We start from the raw sequence: 16,942 nt of genomic DNA, 5'->3' as shown, positions 1-16,942 counted from the left end.
AGAAAAAAAAACTCAAGCACAGAAAAAACGCAAAACTCCACAGACACAGTTGAGATTTGAACTCCGAGCCTCAAAACCGTAAGTTCAACATGCCTAACTACGTTCACAATAAGATAAATGTCAATCCAGTAGATTGTGCTCATGACAAAAAAATAAATAAATAATAACCTTGGCTGGCCTTGATGGGTGGGGTGCCCTCCTTCAGCCAAGAAGAACGAAATTGGCTGAGTAGAGTACTGGCTTGTGTGAGATCTAATTTCACTGCGCATCATGAAACTAAAATAGCTTCCTCATGTCAAGCGGCGTCACGGTTGCATTGCAAGGAAATGTGACTTTGCGGCGAAGGGCAAAGTCTTGCGGGATTGTGACGTGGATTCACACGGAGATGTTGGAATTTGGAGTCTCTTGAGAGGCGTGGTAAGTATCTATGTAGCGTGTCAACGCATGGATCGAAACCATTTGTCATTTCAAGAAGAAAAAGATGCTTTGTGCAGCACAGGGAGGTACAGTAATTCATTGATATGAAACAGTGGTGCGAAAACTGTGGCCCAGGGGTCACATGTGGACTGGTCATTTCCTTATTCCGGCCCACCGAGCTTTTATATTTATACAGCAAGTCCTGTAATGTATGCTGTAATTCAGTAAAAAATAATATATTTTTTATATTTTTGTAGCGAGTTATCTTTAACTTTAAAAATGGTAATAATTAATTATACTGAAAGTAAACATTAAAATTTTTCCGTGTAAAAACTAAAGCAGTTTAAGTTCTAGTTTGGGTTTAGAGTATATATATATATATATATATATATATATATATATATATATATTGTATGTGTTTGTGTCTGTGTAAACAAAGGGATTTAACCAATTTTCATTCAATCATAATAAATTAAAAATAAAATAAATAATAAACTAAAAATAAATAAAGCTATTTGTAAATAACAGACTTACTTCACAGTTTGGCCTTCCTGTGTGGAGTTTGCATGTTTTCTGCCGGCATTCCGGCCTCCACTCACTTTCAAAAAACATGCATATTAGAAAATGGATGCCTGAAAAAATATCCATTATCTCAACCGATTATCCTTACGAGGGTCACGTGAGTGTTGGAGCCTATCCAAGCTGTATTATTAAAATAAACTATTTCACACACACACACAAAATATTATCTTTACTTCAACTTTGTTTAACCCAATCTCCAAATGAGTTTGCGCATTTGTGTTTTACTACCAAAAAATCAAATGAACAACAAATATTTAAATAATTACCTCTTCAGCAGCATGTGATATAACTTAATTCCAGAAGAGGGCAGTAGAGAATACCGCTCTATTGCCAAATATCACGTGGCTTGGGCCTACTGCACACGGCACAGCACAACAATGTTGCAGTGCTCTTCTCATACCTCTCCATTTTCTTTCATCTCTGCTCGATTAGAAGCACCTAAACCAGTTTTGTTTTGGTCTTTCCTGCAGTGAAGGGTAAGAAACATCCGTCTGCAGCCATGGCTCACAGCTGTCCGAGGCGTGGCGGCCTCCCGAGACCCGAGGGCACGTTGCAAGAGATCCGGGTCAACTTGCTTGAGTGTAAAGTCTGCTTCGAGAAGTTCAACACACAGCGTGCCGAGCGCAGGCCGCAGAACCTGTCGTGCGGTCACGTCCTGTGTGTGGAATGCGTGGGGGCGCTGTCCCACCCTCTCCTGAGGAAGCTGGAGTGCCCCTTTTGTCGACAGCTGTGCCCCGTTGACGCCACCTCCCACTGCCAGCCTCTTTGTGACCTGCAGGAGCTGCTCTTGTTCAGTCGCGCTTCTTCTCACGTGGAGAAACGGGAAGATGGAGAAGAGGCCTCAGGTGTGAGTGGCGAAGCCTTACACCTGTGTTTGACTTTTGGCGGCTGGGGGACGCTTATCAACCCTACTGGATTGGCGGTGATGCAATCCTCGGGGACTGTGTTTGTGGTGCATGAGGGTGAGAAGAGGGTGGTGGTTTTCACTCCTCAAGGGAAGAAGCGGCACGCTTTCGGGCAAAGAGGACACGCGGACGAGGAGGTTTGTTACCCAGTGGATGTGGCGGTGACCCCTTGCGGCCACGTGGTGGTGACCGACGCGGGAGATAAAGCCGTCAAGGTGTTCACGTCCAGGGGAAACCACCTGATCACGGTCAAGGCCGGCTTCTCCACGCCGTGGGGGGTGGACACGGACAGCGGCGGGCGCGTCCTGGTGTCGGACGTCCAGGCGGGAACGCTGTCCCGCATTAAGGTGGACTACAAACATGGCGTCATGCTGGAGGTGGGAGCGGTGGCTTCACACCTGGAGAATCCTAAAGCCGTGGCTTGCTGCAGGGCGACAGGTCACACGGCGGTGGTGGAGCATGTGAAAGAGGACGTACACTCCGCAAGGACGCAAAGTTACTCCAGACTGACAGTTTTCACTCCAGACTTCCACATCCGCTATCAAACTGACAATTTAAGTCTGAGCCTGAAGGCCTCCGTCACGATAAACATGTCTGCTGTAACGTTTGACAGAAATGGACACCTGCTTGTGGCTGACTCCCTTCAAGGGATGATTTGGACTTTTGGGAGTGTGCAAAGTGGTGCCGTCTTCACTCCTCTTGTGGCAGACAACCTCATTAGACCCGTTGGACTGGTGCCATTTAACAACACTCTTATCATTGTGGACGGTGGAGACCACACAGTCAAAATTTACTCTTGAGGACTGTGTAGTTAAAAGTCCAATCTTATCTTATTCTTCCATAGATAGATAGATAGTACGGTAGAAGCCAGACAGATTGTAGGCTAGCTAAATACAGTAGCTAGGATGCTAGATACTAGATAGCAAGATAGCTAGCAAAAAGAAGCCTCGGGTATGTAGCTAGCCAACGATAGATAGATAGATAGATAGATAGATAGATAGATAGATAGATAGATAGATAGATAGATAGATAGATAGATAGATACTATCTATTTTACTACTACTATTATCTATCTATCTACATATCATATATGTTAGGTGGACAATTCTGTAAAAGGAGATGCTTGTTGAAAACACAATATAATAAAAATGGTTTGTTTCAGTTTGCTGACATGGAGTAGCATCGTACAGTAGCAATATCAATATTTGATGTTGGTTTATGTTGAGAAGAGCAATAGCGATATGATTCATCGCAGTATCCATATTTTGTCACACCCTCCGTAAATACAGCATTACACCTCTTGCACACAGTTTGTCATTAGAGTGGGAATACCCAAAACATTGCAGTGGAGCCTCTAAGGTCAAACAAGGTCGCTGTTCAACCTCAACCCAAAACTAATTTGTCCCAAAGTCAGATTGTCATCACCCTAAACTTTTTATTAAATGTATATGCATTTTATTTATATATTGATTTACTTTTACTAAGAATAAAAATAAGATGACTGATGTACAATAAAACATACAAACAAGAATTTGCGACCTCACCCTTTGATGACAATTTTTTTTTTGTGGGTCGCTAAAAATGGACAGCAGGCCCAGAAATAGGCCACGTGCTGTATTTTGGTCACCACTGTTGCTGTACCTTATACACTCTAAAATGGATTGGTTAAAAAAAAAAAAAAAAAAATCTAGTAGGTTAAGATCATATTGGCTTGATTAACCATTGGATTTTTTTTGTTAGTCAAAAAACAAACAAACAATTAAATTGGTTACAAAAGAAAGTAAGTCTTGATAGAGCACTTGGTAATATATTGTATCAATTTATTGTAATGTAACTGTATTTATTATTATGTGAGTACTATATATATATATATATATATATATATATATATATATATATATATATATATATATATATATATATATATATATATATATTAATATAGTGTTTAAAAATGGAAATGTATGTCTAGATAGATAATTACGCATGACCAGCTCAGTGGCATAGTGGTAGAGTATCTCCCCTGAGAGTGGGAGGTTGTGGGTTCAGTCAGACCAAAGACTATAAAAATGGGACCCATTTGCTTCCCTGCTTGATACTCAGCATTATGAGTTGGAATTGGGGGGGTTAGATTCCCAAGTGTGGCCCCTACTGCTGCTCACCGCTCCCTCAGAGGATGGGATGGAAGAACGAATTTCGCCCCACTTGGGTGGGTTTCGGGAATCCCGTGACCCGTGGGATTCCCCCCAAAAATGCCAGCCTCTTAACACAGATTAACCAATATCTTGGTCATAATGATCAATTTGTATTGGTTGGCCCACTCACCAATATATATTGGTTGAAAACACCTACCATTCTCGAGTGGTTGTTTTAACCAAAGGATCTGTCGGACACATAACTACCAGCTAGTTTGGTCAAATTTAACTAATTTTATTTTTTTATTTTTTTTGGGGGGGGGGGGGTCAATTTGACCAATCTGTTTTTAGGATGTAATGTGGTCGGTGAGTGAGAACCATTTATTAGGTGAAAATTCAAATTGACGGGTGCGTGTAATGACCACGCTCCATCACGCCTGTTCGTCACCAATGAGCGGCTCGCCCCCCCCCCCAACCACAACCCCCCCCCCCAAACCACAACCCCCCCCCCCCCCCCCCCCGTTTGGTGCGCAGTGCGAAAATGGTTTGTCCCTCTTTTGGTGCTGTGCTGCAGCCTCCACAGCCTGCCAGAGGAGAGCAGAGCAGAGCCGTGGAGCTCCCGGGCGGTCCGTGGAGGAAGATGGCGGTGGGGATGCTGTCTGGAAGCGGAGACGAGCTCTGGGTTTGCACGTAAAAACCGAACCCCGATGGATTAAAGGACAACCATGGACGCTTCCCTGACGTTTCTTTTTGACGCGCGGACGCTTTTGGGGCGATTTTAGTCGCAATCTGTCGCCTTTTGCCTCGGTACAAATTCGGACTTGTTGTCCGGAGACTTTTCCCCCCGCTGAGAGCAGACAGGCGAAAAGTGGACAAAAAATGTCGGATACAAAGGTAAAAGTTGCAGTGAGAGTTCGGCCCATGAACCGCAGAGGTAAGTCTTTTTTAAGTGTGTTGTTAAATCCGCTAACTTTCCATCCCATGCCTTTGAAAGAGCGCCACTTCAATAGACTTGAGGAGTTTGAACGGAATCAGATGAAGTCGCATTTCACACCCCGCCGTCTGCTTTTGTTTTGCAAAACAAACGTCTTGGTGCAGAAATTGAGCTGAATACGAAATGCGTGGTGGATATGGAGGACAACCAGACGGTTCTGCACGCGCCACCCTCCAATGCAAAAGGAGACAACAGGTAAAAACTATTCCTTACTATTGTTTATATGTCCAAGCATCACTTGAGTTGGATTTTGTTTGAATTGTGGTGGTCCCTCCTGAAAAAATGTTTCACTTATAGGCTATAGTTTGGATTACTGTGCTTGGTTTGAGTGTCACCAAATATTTGAAGCACCCATGGAGCTCCAGGGGTGTTATGTAAACGTCTGACCCCAAGTGCAAGTGCACAAATAACTTTCACACAGCGTGCTGTCCTGCAGTATGCAATAACATAACATAGCCATATATGTGGTGTCGTGTACTGTATTACCACTAGTGGTTAGCACATCTGCCTCAAAATTGAGGTTCTGGGTTTGAATCTTTGGCTTACTATGTGGAGTTGAAAATGTACTTGTGAACCAGATTTTTTTAATTTGTTTTTTTTTTTCATGTGATTTAAAACAAATTGGTTCCCATTTGTAAATAAAATATGGATTTAAAAAAAAAAGTAAATCATTTTCCTAATTGACAATGGGCAACTTGATAAAAATAGACTTGCGTTTGGGTCCTGGCCATCAATTTGGGAAGCCCTGACCTAGCTAATATAATAAGCCACCAAACCGAGTTGTAACTTGTCAGTTGTGCATTGCCATTGGCACATTAGATGCAGTTTGGAAAGTTGCTAAGGAAGTGACATGTGACCCCCATCTGAGTGCAACTTGAGATGTTGTCTCATTGATGCTAAGTTTCCAATACCCATCAGCTCAGCATAACAATTGTGACGCATTTGAACCTAGCCGATGAATGTCTCAAGGTTTTGCTGCTGAGCTAATTTGAGCTAAGGGTGCCGGGTAACATCACAGCGTTGCACACTGGAGCAGAGGACAGACACTTAAAAGTCAGGAATGGAAGCTGTAAAATATTATGCATCGCACTTAGACTGAATCTAAGCAAACAAAAGTGTGACATCAATATAATGTCGCTTACGATGAGCAAAAGTTAGCGTTTAAGCAGATGCATTGTCAGTGTCGTAAATTATTATACAGTTGTCTTGATTAACCGTTGGTGCACTATAGTGGATTTTTCCACATAGGAAATAATGTAAATAGAAATAATCTGTTCCAGAATGGGGTCACAGACTCGCCTGATTTAACTGCAGACAGCTTAGGTGCGATTCTCGCTGATGTGAGTTTGAATGGTTGTCTGTCTTTTTCTACATTTATTGTAGGCCTACTGTTAAAGTGAAAATTGTTTTAGTATTTTTCTATGTTCATCTTTTCATTCTGTTCGAAAAAAATACTTTATATGTTGATACATGTTGCACTACGCTCAAGTTTATTTAGTTTTCAGCACAGATGCTTTAAAGTAGGCAATTTACCAACAATATAAAAAAAAACTGGTCGTAATTGAGATTGAGCAATACCAATTATTATTTTTCTCATTATTCTTTTTTCTATATCGCCTACGGACAACAAAAATGTACACCCTGGTGAGTTTTTGGGGCGTGTTGAGGCCACCAAAAAGGCGACATGTTCAGGAAGGAATAAGGATAAATAGTGTTTCTAAAAAAAAAAAATAAGTTAACCACTGGTTTGAAGACAATTAGCAGAGCATAATAAAAGTTAATGCGCCTGACTTGTCATTTTGAACTAGCTGTCATAAAATAACACTACTGTAATGTGATATGCAAAAACAATAAACCACTTAATTTTAAACAAGTGACGACGCATGAATAGCAGCAAGCTAGGCAGTGGCCGGCTAGCTAGCTGCTAGAGCTAGCAGTTAGCATTAGCATTTGAGTGTTTCTCGCCATCCTCTCCCGACACCCCATTTGAGGCTGGCTGTTTGTCTGGAACAAGTGCTGCAAGAAAACCAAAGAAGAAGTAAAACTGAAGTATGCTGGGGTCTTTTGAAATTCGTTGATGTTTCATGTGAGGTCACGTATGTTTCAGCTCTGAGTTGTGCATTTTTGTGTGACTTTTGAGGCACGTGTCTGTTGATTCTGAACTGCTCCAGGTGATTTACATGTTATCTGTTTTTGTATAGTAATGGTTTCAATAATTGTGACGTGGTACTGGCGGTTGCAAGGGGTGAATTAAGTCGGGTAAATCCCAACTGAAGGCCCAGGTGTAAAATGCACGGCCCTCCAATGCTGAATGTCAATTAAATAATGTAAACAAAACTGTATTGTTTTAAGTAACTTAACCCACAAGTACAGTATAACATAACAGCTGTAATAGTGTGTTAAAAATTTAAAACACTCTTGAAACACTGTTAACTTTAATAAATGAGGAAGCGTAGAAAGTTGTGTCTATTTTTTTTTTTTTACAATAAGCTAAGTGCACATTTTTAAACATTTAACAGTTGGTGGTGAGCTGCTATACACCAAACCACGTCTCTACAGAGACTGCTCACAAACTCAGCAACTAACAATTTGCACTTGGCAGAGGTCACTCTCCAAAGACATAATGGGATGCTAGTTGCTATTGTTGAGGGCAGAGATGAAGTTTGTATTTGCTTCCGTATTATATTCAGACGCTATATTGGTTATGTGTGTGTTTACATGAAGTTTTCACGTCAACTGGATGGTTTGAGGTCAGTTAGTCAGTGTTTATTTGTGATTTTTATCATTTAGAATGCTACCTTAGCTTAGGTCTGATGTCCGATGTGACAAATCATACGAAATTGTGTTGTCCATCCACGCTGCATGTATTATGAGCGTTCATTACTGTATTCTTGCCGCTGGTGTTTTGGCTCCTTGTGTTTAGACTACAGTGGTTTTGCAAAAGCATATAATTTTACTCTCATGCTGGTGGTGGATCTGCGAGAGTTTCCCCCCCACCCCTACTTTTTTCTTAGCCATGTTTTGAGGACACCTGTTACTGTGTGCTGGGGAAGGGTCCGATTTAGCGGGTATTGAACTGCCAAATATGGCTGCAGGGGACACAGTCATGGGAATTTTTACTCTCGTGGGAATAAAGAGAGAGAGAGAGAGAGACGTAAGCATACTTGTGTTTTGTGTTACTAAATATATGAAAGTAGAATAAGGTTTGGGATGCCGATGAGCTCATGACGCGCCAAAAATCTAAAATCATGTTTTCCACAGTCGGACCGCACAGCATAAGCAAAACATATGCGTCGCCTGGGAATTTGAAGGCGTGTGAGGGATTTACTTTGATGGTCGAGCTTCATTCTTTGCACTTCCCCACATTGTAGCAACACTCGTGATCCCTAAGCTGCCGGCCAATGCCATACAGCTTGTGAAGGGACCCCAGGGCGGCAGGTTAAGTTTCCCTAAGTTCCTAATCGTCTTTCTCAGCTTTCATCTGCACGTGACGCTGGCGCGCTCATAGCATATTTGACATGGGAATGCGAGTTTTGTGTTCTGTCGACACAATGGTTGAGTGGGGGTGGAGAGGCAGAGAAACACCTCGGGGCTGCTGTCTGTGATGGCGATGAGTGGACGGGCATCATGACAAGGAAATACCCCCGGAGAGGGGGGGGCCCGTATTACAATCTGTCATGTTCCGACATGCCTGCCAACGCAACTGAATAAAAAGGCGTCAAGACTTACAAATGCCTTTTGAGAGGAAGATGTGATCAAATTGTTCCCATTATTAATAATGACACCGAGGCCAGCTACGGCTACTTCAACTTTGTTGCTTTTATTAAGCCATTTTTCAACCCGTCTCGCGACAATTTTTTCAACAAAAGCAAAGTTATCGGAGACTTTGAAACATTCTACAGAGAAGATGTTCATCCGTATGCATTGAGAGTGTAAATAATGGTTGCTTAAAAGCTACCACTGGCTAATTTAAACATTTCCCCCATAAAGATTAAATTGTATTTCACTCATAGAGACTACTTCATCACCATAACGCTTATATTTAGTCAATTAATTTGTGAATGTATACTATATTGTAAAACGCAAATCCCGACACAGCAGCATCAATACTTAGCCAAACGAATAGCACTGGTAACGTAGCTAATGCTAATCCATGCTAACACTGCTGCTGTGCTTGACATTATCGTGCTAATTTATGACTTTACGTTCCGTTTAAATATGCAGTGAGATTTTATACTTACCGAAGAAAAAATCTTTTATGCCCTAAGACTTTTGTAAAATATTGAATATGTATAAAATTACTAGTAAAAATGCGCAATGTTTTTCTTCAATTTTTCAAAAGTGTTCAGAATTGTTTTTTTGTTTGTTTTTTTAATCAAAAGTATTGGAATTAGTATCCTTATAGTAATAGTTTGAATTGATAAAATATATATTTTACTGATGTTTTAAATTTTTGCCATTTAAAAAAAATATTTTCAGTACCGGTATCGAGGTGCAGGTATAGTACCGAAGTCAAAATTTTGCGATCGTGCCAAAATGGCTATCTACTGTTAAACCGTTTTAGACGAGCCCAATAGTGTTCGACAAGTTACTTGTAACCGGTTTAAGACAAATTGTATTGCTATGTTTTGCCTTTCTGCTGCCGCTAGTTGGTAATGTAGTATTAGATGCTGCTGTGGTAAACCTCCATAATTGAACGTGCAGTAATTCAATGTCTTCAAACATACTATACATAGAAATGTCTCTCTTTTTAGTAACCATAACACGCCTTTCCAAAATGACAATGCCGCCTTGTCCGGTGACTGCCCTCAGGAATGTTTCCTTTGTCTTTCTATTATTCAGCCTGTGTCACTAATCAACATTTCCATGTAGTAAGATGTTTAGAGCTCTTCCTGGTACAATAATACATTCTATCGAAATGTTGTTTACATAAATTGACTCGGTAGTCCTAATCACAAAAAGGGCTGTTTGTTTAGAGGCTGGCCTATTGTTTTTATCTTTCTGCACAGAATGGGGAAAAAGATGGCGTCATGGCTCATCAGCCTCAGATGTGGTTTGTCTTGCAGTGAGAAATAAGAATTTGCTCTCTTTGTGTTTCGGAACAATTTTTGTTTTCTTTCAAAGCAATGAGTGGAACAATTTTACATCAATAACGTCTTTAGTGACGTTTGTGACGTGTGTTTCTCAGCAATCATGTTGCTTTTGTGACCTTTTGTCCACACGCCAAAGCTATTCAAATGTGTGACAGGGTCAAAAGAGGTGTGTCCCAGTAGTAAATGTCACTTGACTTCTCTTGGGGCTGAGAGTCGCATCGAAATAAACCAATTGATGAACTTAGCTTTCCTTTGAAGCGCTGCCTGTGAAACTGATTTAATGCTTCTGGGGCGGCGCATCATTCAGCACGCATGGCCCGCAGACCCACCTTGTCACTGCGGTGTCACACATGCCTGAGATAACTCGATTGGATCCGATCCGGCATGTGCGCGGGTCGGAAAATTCCCCAACAGCCGCGTACGGGAGCATCCGGCGCATTGCTCCTCATTGAGGCTGTTTTTGACAGTCTGAACTTGGCTTTCATGTCGGAACTTTGACTCACAAGGCCGGCCGTTTGTCTTGGCGCTGTGTTTGCAGCGCGGTTGCCGAGCAACAGCCGTAGCCGAGGCACAGAGTTAAGGTTGATGACCATATGAGAAATATTTCACAGCCACCCAAATAGTTGGACTAAAACATTCAGGATGCACGGGTTCCTGAAAAATGCAAAAATGGTGCCATTACATAATTCATACACAATTCTTAGTTCAAGGTTTTTGTAAACATCTACATTTTATCCTTCCTGAAAAGACATTTGAGCAAGTATGGCCAACGGAAGGGCAATATCATGAAGTGATCAATTGCTTAAAGATTTTTGGGAACGTTTCGGTGATTGTTGTTCTTCTACTTTCTTTTGACGGTTGTCTCGCCGTTTGATTCTCAATTTTGCTATTCACTGTGTTTTAATGAGGCGCAAAATGCCAATTTTGACCCGAAACAGCTTTTTTCGAGCCATGCTTTCCAATGGAACAGTTCACAGATATAATACAGGATCTGTTCATGACCCTTCATCTACCAGGATGTAGCTTGCTAAATTAAATTAAGCAGAATTTTCTTGATGAAATATGGTGTAAATGAACTGTCAATTGTCCACTAATTGATTCATTGTTGTTTTTAGTGCTGTCACTATCAAATATTTTTAGAATTGATTATTCTATCGATTATTCAATCAATTAATTGAATAATCAAATTAATTAAAATTTTGCATTAAGGTGTATTAAAAAGCATTTTTTCCCTTTGATTACTGTTTGTTAACCAGATATTGGTGTTTATTTCGTACTTTGTATTCCTATAGCGATTAAAAAATTTAGGGATTTATATTTTACTACGGGTGGGAATCTTTGACCGTCTCACAATTCGATTCGATTTTTGGGTCTTTGACTCGATTCAGAATCGATTTGCGATTCAGAATCGGTTATCGATTCAACATAATTTGATTGACAATGATTTCTGCTTCAATTTATAGAGGTGCAAAGAATCGTCATGATCTACTCCAGTCTGACTCGCTAACGCTAATTAGCTTGCAAAAAAACAACAACTTTTATTGGAATAACTTGATCGTGACTTTTTCCTTCTACTCTCTAATGTTGCTATAACTTAAGTGTATCAGAACGCGCGGAACCAACACTGCCCCTAAGCGGCCAAATCGTGTACAACATGAACAGCGCTCACAATAAAGGCACACACGAACAAGGGCAAGACAGTATAAAATAATTTAAATAAAATCCAAAATAGAATAAAATTTTGGGCGCAACCCTATATTGTACTATGTTACCAGTTTGGTCAATGTTTTACAAAGTAAAAACAGACGTTTGAAAATGTCTTATTTTGAGAATATAATCCGTAAATAAAAACTACAGAAATCAGTGAACAATTTTAAATTGAAAAATGTCTCCAAACGATTACTCGATTATTAAAATAGTTGTCAATTAATTTGATAATCGATTACTTGTCGATTAGTCAATTCATTTTGACTCTAGTTATTTTGAATCGCTCTTATTTCTATAATGGGATGGAAAAAAATCTCCCTAGAAACTCTGAACTCCTTTTTGAATGCCGGTGTCATACCGAATAAATGAATGCTGCCCAAGGGAGTGGGGTCATCGCTGAGGTCTTTTGGAATGTAACTCAACTTCTCATAGCTCAGATGTTCGTCCTTGGTTTACAACCGCGTTGCAACTGAATAAACAGCACCTCTGCTGGTTGCCTAATTGACCACATTCTAACTGGTGAATTAATCAATTGCTATTTCCAGCCTCACTAATACGCAACAAAAATATGAACAATCACAATTTTTGGGGGGAAATTATTTCACTTTTTTTGAGCCTTGTCCGTACTCTACTGAGTGGCCTTGTACTTATATTTGCCCATTATATCGAAGCCAGAATTAAATGCTAGCCCAAAATGTTTCCGTATTTGTCTAATTCATGGAATCTTCTTGAACAAACCCACACAAAACTGCTCCGTATTTTTCCTGTGTGTCTGTGCAGCAGATTGACTTCTTGCTTTGAGTGGGCGGTGGCAGCCGGCTTGATTCGTTCTAAACATACGAGGGGAATATTTGAAATGTTAGCCCTCACTGCAGAGGAGCACGTTGTGCCGTAACCCAAAACTAACACACGCAGAGTGGGCGAGAGATCCCAACGTTGTGTTTGGCTCTGAAACGCGTATGAATTGTAATTGTCTGAAACATGTTGACAGGCGAGCAGGGGAACGGGGTCTTATGTGTGGTTAAATTGAGGTTAAATGGTTTGGAGGGCTGGACTTGTTTAGCAATCAGGCGGAATTTGAATCTCCGGGGTGGGTGTATGAGTGATACTGTTCCTGTGTGTGTGTGACTGTACGTGGTCCATTTGAGCATCAGGATTATGTCATCAGACTGAAATTACTTCATTTGCAAATTTGGAGCTTGCACATCTGCACTTGTGGGTGGATGATACATACTGTAATCTTGTTTGTTTGTTTCCTGCTGGGTTAGAAGAGGACATTTTTTGACAACATAATGACCCAGTGGCCTTAATCCTGCTCCATATCCACGGGGGGGATTCTGCTGCTGGCACTCCCACTCTTCATAACTTCTTTTGGGGAGCATATAGTATCTGACAATGGAGGTTGTAGAAAGACCTCAAAAGCGTTTACACCAGCCCTAGAAAGAATTTGATAAATAACCTTCATCAGTCTCGGGGGAGGTATTTTCTACTTGAGATCTAAAGATGTGCTCGATAAGATCACCTTGACATAGGACCTTTTGGGACGTGGGGGGTTGGGTGGATTATAACTGTATTTTGTCTGTCGGCCATGTTGATAGATTTTCCGGATGTCTTATCAACGGATGGCTGGAAGGCTGGGAGCCACAATGAAGCGCACAGAACCAGCAGCCGGGGCCCGTGTGCGCTGAACCGCAACATGAGCCCTCCAACCTCAACATGTCATACACGCTAAATTTTAATCAAATTGCCTCGAGGCTGCGCCATCCGAGCTTTGTGACCGATTCGGCACGGCCGGCGCTGGAACGCCGAGAATACACTTCGCTTAGCATTTAGGCTGGCGGATTTCATGCCAAATTCAAATCAGTTGAGTGCTGCATTTGCGCTATTTTTAACGGTGATAAAAAGGATCACGTTTTAATTTACATGCAGAAAATACAATGAAAATGGATTTTTAGCATGAAGGTATGACATTGTAAAGAAAGAGGCAGATTTCTGGTGAGATTAAAAGATTATATCGGGAGGCTGAGTGGGAGAACTGGTGCCTAACGTGCTGCAACTTTTGTCGTTCGCTCTTAAAGTGATAGAGGCCGTCGGTATGAACAACATCACTTTGATTTGAATAACGTGAAAGTCATGAATGAAGTCTGCGTTTGTCTTCAGCGAGGAAGTAATCGTGTAATTAAGATCCTTTTATAGCCATTTGGATACAATTCGCTCCATTGTCTTGGCAAAAGCCAGCCAGGCAGTTACGCTGACTGTACACATCTTCTCTGGTTATACATCTGCCGTGGGTCTGTATAGTTGTGGGTTTGTTTACTGGCATTGGATTCAATGTTGTTTGTTTACCTCATGGAGATTTTTTGCATGGCACTCGTCTTATTTAGTCCACATTGTTTGTGTTAAATGGTAGCCCTGTCCATCAGTCTAGCTAGCTAGTTAGCTAGCTAGCTAGACTGATGGACTGGGGATTGATAGATGATAGCTAGCTAGCTAGTTAGCTAGCTAGCTAGACTGATGGACTGGGGATTGATAGATGATAGCTAGTTAGCTAGCTAGCTAGCTATCATCTATCAATGACTTTATTTGTTTTTTAAGTTTTGCGTGTAGCACCGTTTTGTAGATGTAGAAATGTTAGCGATGCTTTCAAGAGATGTGAGTGGCCCTCAAGTGTAGTGTTTCCAGTATTGATAAAGCAGCCTGGCTAATACAGTTTGTATTAGTTACTGTGTGAAGATGACGACATCCTCTGCCTTTCTGCCAGCAGACACTTATTGGAGGGATCTGATGATCAGTGCAGGATTAAACTGCAAATGTAAAAGTAAAGGGACAGAAGTATTAAGACACCCCTCCATATGAATCAGTCAATTGTTGGACCTGGTAAAGTGAAAATAGATGTCGTATACATTTTATTTGACACACACAGAGAAGTAAAATATATCCGCTTAAAGCCTCCGGTGGCTGGAACGAGGCGCTCTAAGTGGCCACACCAAGGTACAATCTGGAGAGATGATGCATTTTGGGGATATAGGCATAGGTAAAGGCTAGGCTAGGCTAAGCTAGGTAAATGCACTTTGCAATTGCACCAGATAAAAGTTGATGCGAATGAAGATGTGGGCGGGGGGTTTGAGTCAGGCCAGGGTCCCAAGTGTTTGAGACACGGGCCAAAAATTCAGGAAAAGCAAAATGGTGAAAAGCACTTAATCTCCACATATCAAGTCTTTTCACGTTTTCAGCATTTACCTTCAAACATGTATAATGACTTTAGAAACTTGGAAAAACTGTAGGGCCCTGAACTCAACCTCTTTTAAAAACAAAACAGATCTGATATGAACTAGAACGGAAGATTGTGAGCACTGAGCATAGCCAGGCCCCGTTTCGGGACATCCAACATCAGTGACATCTAACCACACAAATGTTCCTCTGGATGAATGGACATAAAATTCCCACATAATTACTCTTGCAACATCTGTAGAACATATCCCAAAAGAATGGAAGCTGTTATATTTAATGACGGTTTAATGGCCAGTTGTTCTAGCAGTGTTATTTTTTATTAATTTCATTATACTGCAGCATATTCGTATATATGGCTGTAGTGGGCATTTGGGCCTGTTTTTCCTCTTTGGGGAATTCCCTCTCCAGATAAGAGCGTAATCCTACATAACTTGAGGCTGTGTATACCGCGCAAACCTTTTGTCCGTAGTTCCGGCATCTGGCTATGCTATGAGTGAAGCTAGCCCCGACCTGGCCTCTTTGTTAAGTCCACAGGCAGAAGATCTATTTACTCAACAGAGTCAGTCGGACATTGAATGCTAAAGCTCTTCCCTCGCTTACGCTCCACCGGCCCAATCATGAACCCAACGATAGCAATGACCAGCACCAGGAAATGCTTGGAAGTAAACAGAAGGAGATTAAAAACAAATTCTGATTTAGTGTATACACATGGATGCTTCAGGGAGAACTCCAGCAATATTTAACTAGTAATTTGTATGTTTTTATTAAATGTAAGCTTTGCTAACTCTTTTTGTGTCTCTCCCGCCGGCTCCCCACCTTGGAATCCTACTCTGTGATGGATTTTGCATGTCATTCAGCAGGAAGCAATCTAAGGTATGTACCCTACGCCTCAACTGTCTATGTTGTTACAACGACTCCAAGCCATCAACAGAAACCATTTTAGTGTAAGCACTTGAAAATCATCCAGTCGCCGATGCCGAAGACGGTTTCCTTGAGGATGTGAGAAGCATCCTGCACATCTCTGCGCACAATGGCAGTGATTGAGGGCGTTTTAGTCTTTGGGTTGGTCAGCAGGAGCTGGATAGATGTCCGTGTGAATGTGTCAGAGCTCTAAGATGTGCTGAGCACCCACAAAGGCGCTACAAAGAGAGCAGGATGAGCGCGGACACTGGGCCAGTGTGTGTGCGCACATTCAAAGCTGCATTGTTGCGAGCGCACCCCCAACTCTTCCCCTTGACGACACACTGGTGACCGATTCGGGGATGGTTCATACACCGGGGACCGTGCTTTGTGTCGAGTACACTCGTTGACCGGGTCCTGGGAAATTGGGTCTCTTGGGCCTGTAACCTGAATTTACCCTGTGGCTAGACTAGCACGTGTCTGCTAACTTCACTCGTAGCATTTCAAAACACAGGTCGTAGTCCTGTTTACAGTTTATTTCACTAGAAATCAACTTCCGCATCATTATTGTCCAGTGCTAATGATAATGACTTATTCTGACCGCATGATAACCGTGAGCAAAAACGTTTAACGGTATTGCAATTACAGCTCTAGAATTTGTTATTTTGAAATGTTTGGCTAAATATTCCCCCCATTGAATACACTCCAAAACTACATAACACGTAAAAAGAACAACTTTTTTTATTGAAATTGAAATGTACAACAGAAAACGAGCGGAAACCAACCAATGTTAGCCCCGCTAGATAGCAAGTTATCTGCCTCAGTATGTCACTTCCAGGGGTTATCTTTTCTTCTGCTATCTCAATTTGATAATAAAATAAGCTGTAGACAAAATATTAATGAAAGGTGAGATGAATTTTGTTATTATCTCAGTGGAGGGAAAACTGTGAATTAACCCTGAATTCAGGCCTGGAGTCG

General features: G+C 41.4%; 2 protein-coding genes across 6 annotated transcripts in view; both read left to right on the top strand.

The window, feature by feature from the left end:
* The first annotated feature begins 358 nt into the window (after positions 1–358).
* On the top strand, positions 359–3,319 carry LOC147172260 (E3 ubiquitin-protein ligase NHLRC1-like). The gene is made up of 2 exons (XM_086078902.1): positions 359–417; positions 1,470–3,319. The coding sequence occupies exon 2, from the start codon at positions 1,499–1,501 to the stop codon at positions 2,702–2,704; it is 1,206 nt and encodes a 401-aa protein (XP_085935028.1). The 5' UTR covers positions 359–417; positions 1,470–1,498; the 3' UTR covers positions 2,705–3,319.
* A 1,290-nt stretch (positions 3,320–4,609) lies between these two features.
* kif13a (kinesin family member 13A) overlaps positions 4,610–16,942 on the top strand; it is a 44,684-nt gene continuing 32,351 nt past the window's right edge. For 4 of the 5 annotated variants that reach the window (XM_086077902.1, XM_086077903.1, XM_086077900.1 and 1 more), the window contains exons 1-3: positions 4,610–4,973; positions 5,138–5,228; positions 15,922–15,937. In XM_086077902.1, the coding sequence (XP_085934028.1) occupies positions 4,919–4,973; positions 5,138–5,228; positions 15,922–15,937 (162 nt within the window). In that variant the 5' untranslated portion in view covers positions 4,610–4,918. The remainder of the gene's footprint in view (positions 4,974–5,137; positions 5,229–15,921; positions 15,938–16,942) is intronic. The other variant, XM_086077901.1, reaches the window with a different exon arrangement.

The sequence above is a fragment of the Leptonotus elevatus genome, chromosome 6, assembly GCF_054856555.1.
Source record: "Leptonotus elevatus isolate MCC_2025b chromosome 6, RoL_Lele_1.0, whole genome shotgun sequence".
Classification (NCBI taxonomy): Eukaryota; Metazoa; Chordata; class Actinopteri; order Syngnathiformes; family Syngnathidae; genus Leptonotus; species Leptonotus elevatus.
The sequence above is the reverse complement of the archived record's forward strand: the minus strand, read 5'-3'. Positions and strand labels throughout refer to the sequence as shown.

Excerpts from the sequence above, each read along its gene's own strand:
- LOC147172260 (XM_086078902.1), top strand. The coding sequence starts at position 1,499 with ATGGCTCACAGCTGTCCGAGGCGTGGCGGCCTCCCGAGACCCGAGGGC.